Source organism: Fukomys damarensis, unplaced genomic scaffold (assembly GCF_012274545.1).
Source record: "Fukomys damarensis isolate Sample0158 unplaced genomic scaffold, DMR_v1.0_HiC HiC_scaffold_8, whole genome shotgun sequence".
NCBI lineage: Eukaryota > Metazoa > Chordata > Mammalia > Rodentia > Bathyergidae > Fukomys > Fukomys damarensis.
In genome coordinates, this window is record NW_022900920.1 from 12,880,146 (window position 1) to 12,887,814 (window position 7,669).

Below are 7,669 nucleotides of genomic sequence, written 5' to 3' on the forward strand. Positions count from 1 at the left end.
ATTCCTATCAGTCTTATGTTATTCTTCTTTGCATCATCTAGGAGTTGTTGGATCGATTTCTCATGATCTCTTACTGTTTTTAAGAGACCTCTCTTTTCATGGTCACTGACTGCAATCTTATTTTCTATATCTGAGAGCCTATCTTTGCATTTTTTTATTCTGTTGTGTACACTTTCATTAGAGTGTTTAATCTCCTGGATATCTGTTTGAATGTGTTTTATGGATTCCATTTCTTTCCTATGTTGGTCATTCATTGTTTCCATTTCTTTCTTATGCTGGGCCTTCACGGCTTCTATCGTGGTCCTGAGCTCATGTATTTTTTTGTCAGTTTCTATTCTAGAGTCTTGAATCATGACTTTCATTTTGCTCACCATCTCTATGATTATCTGGGAAATTATTTCTGTTTTGAATTTTTCTAGAGCCTGATTGATCTGTTTTGTTACTTCCTGTGCTTTGAGTTCAGGTTGTCCTGGTGGTTCACTATCGGCATTTTCATCCTCATTTGCCCTACTGTTTGCCATTGGTGAACTGGAAGTCTGTCCTTGTGTCTTGCTTAAGTGTTTTCTCATTTTAATTTTTGTTGTTGGACTGTCCTTTGTTTAATCTCTGGATTATCACCCAAATGTTCCTGATATAGTTGCACCCTAGCTTCTGTGTCTCTAACGACCCACAGACATTCTCATCTTCATAACATCAGAGAAAACAGCTCATCAAATCATCCGCAATGCTTTACCCCAACTGATACAATCAGCAACATATTAAGATCAAGCACAACTTGGACACTGACCACCGGTAATAGTCACTAGTCTATCACCCTTAAATCATTTGAATTAAATTGAAATCAAGAAGCAATCCAGAACATGTCTGCAGTGAACAAAATTTCAATATAGTGTATTTACCATTTAATGGCTCAGAGTGAGGATGCAAGACCCCTAATTTCAGTTAGCTGATGGCTGAACCCCATGACACTGACTGACCTCGGGCTGCAAGGCCCAGACTGAGTTCCCCAACCTTCTGAATGGTTGAACTCCACAACGTTCTATTACAGGTTTCCTACGCCCTTTCTTTAAAGATGTTCAAAGTTGGGAACTCAGAAAAATACCCTTGATGACCACCTCTGCCTCTGCAGAGTGGGTCCAAAGACTGGCTCAATCAGGAGGACTGAGAGTGTGGGGGTGGGGGGGGACTTATCGGGGTTCAGGGGCACCCGTGCGGCTACCTTCCCGGTACTTGAGTGATGGCGGCTGAGTCGGGAGCAGGCGTGGTTCTCCTTCCCACGGTGGATCGGGGCCCAGGCTTCCTCCTGGCGCTTGAGCGATGGCCTGACGCTGTATTCTGAGGTACAGTATGAGCCTTTCTGGACTAGCTGTGTAGATGTATCTGGTGGCACCAGAGCAGTGCTCATAGTTGTGCCTGTGAGTCAGGTTTTCTGGCTGGCTGGTGGTGGCAGGCCCTACTCTGGAACTTGGCTGACTTCCAGATGCTGTTCCTTACAAACGTTTGGAGTGGGTGCTCTGTTGCCCATCACAGGAGCACTCAGATTCCAGTGCCATCTCTTTGTAACTCTCAGGCCCTCTGACCCGCATGTTATGGCCACCCTAGTCTTCTGGGCACCTCAGCACTGCCTCAGGAAGGAAGTGGTGAGCATGGCATGTACTAGCTGCCTGCCCCTCCCCCACAGTAGCCTACAAACTCTCTCAAGGGATTACTTGGATAACCACAGGGTCATCTTGTCAGTTTTCCCAACAAGAATTGCTGTTCCACATTGCCTAGATGGTCAGTGGCTTGCAAACTATTGTTTCTAGATTTTGCCAATTGTTTGCTTGTTTTATGTGGGAAAGAAAATACTGTATGTATCACTTCGTCTCAACTGTACAAGACTTTTTATTATCTTGTTTTCCTCTTCAGCACCAGAAAGTTTGATGCAGGCATTGGAAGACCTGGATTATCTGGCAGCACTGGACAATGATGGGAATCTTTCTGAATTTGGAATCATCATGTCAGAGTTTCCTCTGGATCCGCAGCTGTCAAAGTCTATCTTAGCATCCTGTGAATTTGACTGTGTAGATGAGATGCTAACCATTGCTGCTATGGTAACAGGTATTCCTTGATGATTATTCTTTGTACTGTGAATCTGCACCAAGTATAGATTTAAATGAGATCCATTTGAAATTATATTTTAAGCAGAACATATCAGGGACAGTGATTAATTCATTTAACCTTTTGAAATACTATTTTAATGGATTAGAAAAATTATAAAATAACTTTAATATGAAAAATCTTAATCTAGTAAATTACCTAATCAAGAATGCAAAAACATAGCAAATTTACTTTTGCTAACAAGATCAGTGTAGATCAAGAAAAAGTGCCACTAGAAGTATTCTTGCCCAAATAATTGTGGCTGTTTTTTATTTCCAGCAGCTTCATTCATCTTGGTTTGTTTTAAGGTGTTCAGGTGGCAGCACATGAATGTTGTACTGCTTTCTAATGGTGTAACCCTCGCTCTGTCTGAGCCTCTGAGCTGTCTACCTTCCACTGACCTTAGCCAAGCAGCATACATAACAGGAGAATTAGGATGAGTCATTCTAAATGTCTTTGACTTCTAAAAGCAATAATAGCATTTTATACAAAGAAGTCAGGAGCAGTTCCACAAACACTGGTGCCCTTCCTCTCTGTACTCTGTGCCAGGATGAATGTCCTCATTATTGATGACCATGTGAACTTTTGCATTCTAAAGCTAATTGCTTTCCACATCTGCCTCATGGAGCTGAGGAGGCTGCCTTGATGTGTTGGAAGACATTTCTACATCCTGAAGGCGATCACTTTACCCTCATCAACATTTATAAGGCCTACCAAGACATAACTCTGAACTCTACCAGTGAGCGTAAGTGAATGCATCTGTTCTCACAAACTATCTCCTGATCCTACTTTCTTTGCCCAAATTAGGCTGTTTGAGTTGTCATTCATTACCGCTCTTTTCCTCCAGCCCTGTTGGCCATTTCAGTGGAATGGCAGTTGAAGCACTAAAAAATAGGTTCCTGCTGAGCTGTAGACACTTATCCTCCTACTCCCACAGAGTGCCAGTGTGCTGCCATGTGAGCCTGTTTCTAAAGCTTTGCTGCTCTAAGCCAGCTTTCAGACTAGATTTGCTTGGGCCGTGACAATAGGGAAACACACAAAATTGGGGAGGAAGACAAGAGAAGACATCTCCAAGTGCCCAGCAGTGTGTCAGAGCGCTGCTGTGTTCTTTTACAAGCTATCATTTTCACTTGCCACATGAAAAGAATATGGAACACTGGGTACCCGAGCTCCAAGGGAGTAGTGCATGCAGTTCAAGCTGGAAGGGATTCAAATGGAGCATAGCTGACCAGAGCAGAGGGGAACCCAAGAGGGAGCATGCAGAAGCAGAGGCAGAAGGTTGTGCGCGCCTGAGTGACAGTGGATACATTAGCCCTACAGGCAGCCAGCCGGTGCTAAGTGAACCAGAAGCTGCTGTGTGAGGGCCAGAGAGGGCAAAACAGCAGAGTAGAGGTTGGAGCCACTAAAAGTTGACAATTGTAAAAGGAGGATTTTTCTCACCTTTGTTTTCCATAAAGCATTTTTTATCTCCTTTGCTTCTAAAGATGTGAAACATACTTGAAATGATGTAGAAAATATGACAGTAATTTGAAAGGCAGCAGAATCATAAAGAACAGGGAGTTAGTGTTTCAGAGTTGAGAAGAAAGTCTTTTTAAAAACAAGCAGGCTGGGTGACAATGTTTGAACAAGTAGTCTCTTGTTGCTCCAAATAGTCCTAGCAGGGCGAGGTACGTGTCTTCTGTCCACTGTGCCAGGCCATGTGCACTCCCAGGCAAAACTTAAATATTTACAAATGGCAAGAAAGTTAACTTCTGGACCAGATTAGTGGATTGTAATTTTAAAAGATGTGGCTACCGTAGATAAGCATAACTATAAAATAAGTAACTCCTGAGTCAGCCTGGTAGTAATCCTTCTCACATTAAAAAATGAGATACTTTCATGTATTAGAATTTATACTGTAAACTTTTCGTTTCTGGTTTGAATGTTGTAGCTCTGTATACCTTCACTGTATACTCCAAAAATGTAGATCTTAACACAATGTTGTCTCCTAACTGCCACAGATTAAGGGAAATACAGTTTTAATCAGCAATGTGAAAATGCTGTTTCCCTAGCGCATGGGATCCTAGACCCTCAACCAGCTGGTGTAGGTGATTCCGTTGGCACCATCCCCTTCCTGGGACTGCCACAGGCAGCCTATCCAATAGCCACCAGAGCCTTTTCCTTGCCACTCTACTTGTTTATGTGACCTTCTTAGAAGAGAACATAGGGCTTACAGTGCCTGCCTGCCTGCCTCTTTCAAGTTTAACACGAATCATATCTAAGAAGCCTCTGTTCTTTCCCTCTTAGACTATGTGGAAAAGTGGTGTCATGATTACTTCCTCAACTATTCTGCTCTCAGGATGGCAGATGTTATCCGAGCCGAACTCTTAGAAATTATCAAGCGAATTGAGCTTCCCTATGCAGAACCTGCTTTTGGCTCCAAGGAAAACAATCTGAACATCAAGAAAGCACTGTTGTCTGGTTACTTTATGCAGGTAAATAGGTGCAGGGCTTTCTTGGCAGGGGCTGCACCAAATTCCATAAACTCAGGATACTCTACCAGCAATCTTTCTCATAGGTGATGGCTTTGTTGACTTTACCTTTTAAAAAAAACTAAAAATACATGTTACTAAAGAGTTGGTATTTATTTACCCGTAAAGGAGTACAGAGCCAAGCCAGAACATGTTGACTTTATCCAAAAGGACAAAAGACATTTACAGTATAAAAGGGAAGATGGTTATCAGATGCAGTTTCTCATCTCGTTTAGTCACTGACACTGTCTCAGGAATAAAGACTCTCATTTTGATTTTCCTGCATTGAAAGTTAAGTAAAACACATTACAGAAGTAGGGACACCCTTCACATCATAGTATGAGAAATACTATTAGTATTTCCACATAACAAACTCCAACAGTCTTAATGGAGGAGAATGCTATTTCAGCATGAATTTCCTCACCTGTAAGGAAAAGGTAAGGTACCTATGTCAGAGTTTGGTGTTAAGTGAGCTACAACATCAAGTATGAGGCCTTGACATTGAGGGACATATTCCATAAGCAGGTTAGTGTACTAAATTTATTTCATGACTACAACATTCCCCTCATCCCTGCACTGTTTTAACATACGACCCTGAAATTATTGGTTACATCTCTGTTTCAAAGTTTTGGGCAAAACATATTTATGGCTTATTTTCTACCCCTGAAAAAGAGCAACAAAGATGCCACATTTTAGTTTTAACTACTCTATATAAATGCTTTGGAATTTAACATTTTTGTGTTTTGATCTCTGCATAGATGCAAAATCTTTTCTTCTTTTAGATTGCTCGAGATGTCGATGGGTCAGGTAACTACTTAATACTGACACATAAGCAGGTGGCTCAGCTGCATCCCCTGTCTAGTTATTCCATCACCAAGAAAATGCCCGAGTGGGTCCTCTTCCACCAGTTCAGCGTATCTGAGAACAACTACATCAGGATCACCACTGCAGTCTCTCCTGAACTGTAAGTTTAATGAAGAAATAGGTTTCTTCTGAACTCACACTTACAAGAGTAAATGACAAATTTTTTTTTTTTTTTTGGGTACCAGGGATTGAACTCGGGTCCTTGCGCTTGCGAGGCAGGCCACCGAATCGCTGAGCTAAATCCCCGGCCCTAAATGACAAAATTTGCTTTTACCGCATTTTCAGTTTTAAGTTTATACTGGTACCTATCTTTACGTAGATAGTACCTATTATGGGCAAGTCTCTGTGGATGATACCTAAGAAACATCCCTGCCTTTAAGCTTAACAAGATAAAGTACAAACATGAAACTGCATTGTCTTAAGAGGAATAAAATGTTACCGGGAAGACACTGTTCTCAGGTGCACTGACCTTGCAGAGTGAACCTTTGGGAACAGAGACACTATGGCTGGAACTAGTGGGGAAGGCAAAAGAGGGAAGGTGAGCTTGAAGAGACAGGAGGGTACCAGAGGGTGTAGGGCTTTCTGGACCACAATAAAGGTTTAGATTGTACCCTAAGTAAAGAAGAGCAGTTGGAGTTTTAAGTGAGAGGAACATCTCTAGATACTTTTATGAGGCAACTGAGTGGAAAATAGGTAGAAGGAGTGATGCCGAGGACAGAGACTAGCCTCTCAAGAGGATTCTGGATCCATTTCAAAGACATCATCATCCCTTCTTGGGCAAAGTGATGTTGAAGGCAGCAACCAAGAGTGTACCCAGAAGCAGCATAGGGAGTGGTACTAGTTAAAATGACGAAGAAGTAAATCTCGCCCAAGCGTATGATCTGATTGTTCTCTTATGGTGAACCTAGAGGAAGTGTTCTACCAATGGTCAACAGTAAGAAATACTTCCACCATATACTCCAATACTGAGGAAGCCAACTTATCCTAAAAGCACAACTGGATCGCCTACAGGAACACCAAAAACTATTCTTCAAAGGCAGACCGAGATAGGGGGAAGTTAAACACTACTTCTGTAAATAGATTCTCTAGGGCTGGGAAGAACCCAGACATAATGTTAGCTGTTTGTCACACCCCTACCCTCATTTAATCTTTTTGTTTTGAACAGATTTATGCAACTGGTACCACAATACTATTTCAGTAATCTGCCTCCTAGTGAAAGCAAGGATATCCTACAGCAAGTAATGGATCGCTTGTCTCCTGTTTCAACGATGAAACAGGAACAGACAACGTGTGAGAAGTGCCCTGAAACTACTGAACAGAGATGCACTATTCAGTGACTGCCCACTAAAGCCAAGATGCAATAAGGATCCCAAAGTGACCTAACAGTGGGGCCTGCTGGAGCAATGTGCAAATATTTAATGCAGAGGTGGGTACCACACCCACAGGAGAGCCTTGAAGAAATAACACTTTGTACAGGATTTTAAAATTAAAAATAGAGTTTTATTGAGTCCTTTAAATTCTTACTGCATTTTTTTTCCTTATTGGAAGTTTTTAATCACCCTTCATAATTTGTCCAAAATTGTTTTTTAAACAGGCATTTTGTAAATGTGTCAGACACATGGAACAGAACCCTACTTTCTGTAGAGGACTTTAATCTGAATAAAGTCATGAGTTTTTCAGCAAATCTCCACTGGGTGTTCTGATATCTTTACAGAAACAAGTTCAGCACTGTCCACAGGAAATGGGCTATACCGACAGGTGTTCTTTCAGTTTATCCATGATTTCACTCATCTTGTCACCTGGAATTAACATCACAGTTCGCAAGGGCTTCATTGGTACATCATCAAAAGACCACCTGCCTCCCAGACAAGTGTCACCCTCCTCTTGCACTGAATAGTTGAACTTCAGGACTGCCATCTATAGCAAAAAAGTAATCATGGATTAAAAATATGGAAAATTCAAAGGCAAAACTAATCTAAAACAAAGAATATTATATTTGATATACATTCACGAATGACAGCTAACGGAAGCAAAAACTCAATAAACTAAGCTCAAATGAGATACTCAGGCAGAAACTGTAAAACAGCACAGATTTTTGACCCACCCAAGGGACATGGGGATTGAGGAGTGCCTTTTTTTTTTTTTTTTTTTTTTTT

General features: G+C 41.4%; 2 protein-coding genes across 4 annotated transcripts in view; one reads left to right on the forward strand and one right to left on the reverse strand.

The window, feature by feature from the left end:
- Nucleotides 1-6,866, forward strand: part of Dhx32 (DEAH-box helicase 32 (putative)) — a 44,392-nt gene extending 37,526 nt beyond the window's left edge. For both annotated transcript variants that reach the window (XM_010621070.3, XM_033761361.1), the window contains 5 exons: nt 1,909-2,100; nt 2,738-2,884; nt 4,426-4,613; nt 5,432-5,613; nt 6,679-6,866. In XM_010621070.3, the coding sequence (XP_010619372.1) occupies nt 1,909-2,100; nt 2,738-2,884; nt 4,426-4,613; nt 5,432-5,613; nt 6,679-6,850 (881 nt within the window). In that variant the 3' untranslated portion in view covers nt 6,851-6,866. The remainder of the gene's footprint in view (nt 1-1,908; nt 2,101-2,737; nt 2,885-4,425; nt 4,614-5,431; nt 5,614-6,678) is intronic.
- A 373-nt stretch (nt 6,867-7,239) lies between these two features.
- Nucleotides 7,240-7,669, reverse strand: part of Bccip (BRCA2 and CDKN1A interacting protein) — a 19,688-nt gene continuing 19,258 nt past the window's right edge. For both annotated transcript variants that reach the window (XM_010621039.3, XM_010621032.3), the window contains one exon: nt 7,240-7,430. In XM_010621039.3, coding sequence (XP_010619341.1) covers nt 7,260-7,430 — 171 coding nt within the window. In that variant the 3' untranslated portion in view covers nt 7,240-7,259. The remainder of the gene's footprint in view (nt 7,431-7,669) is intronic.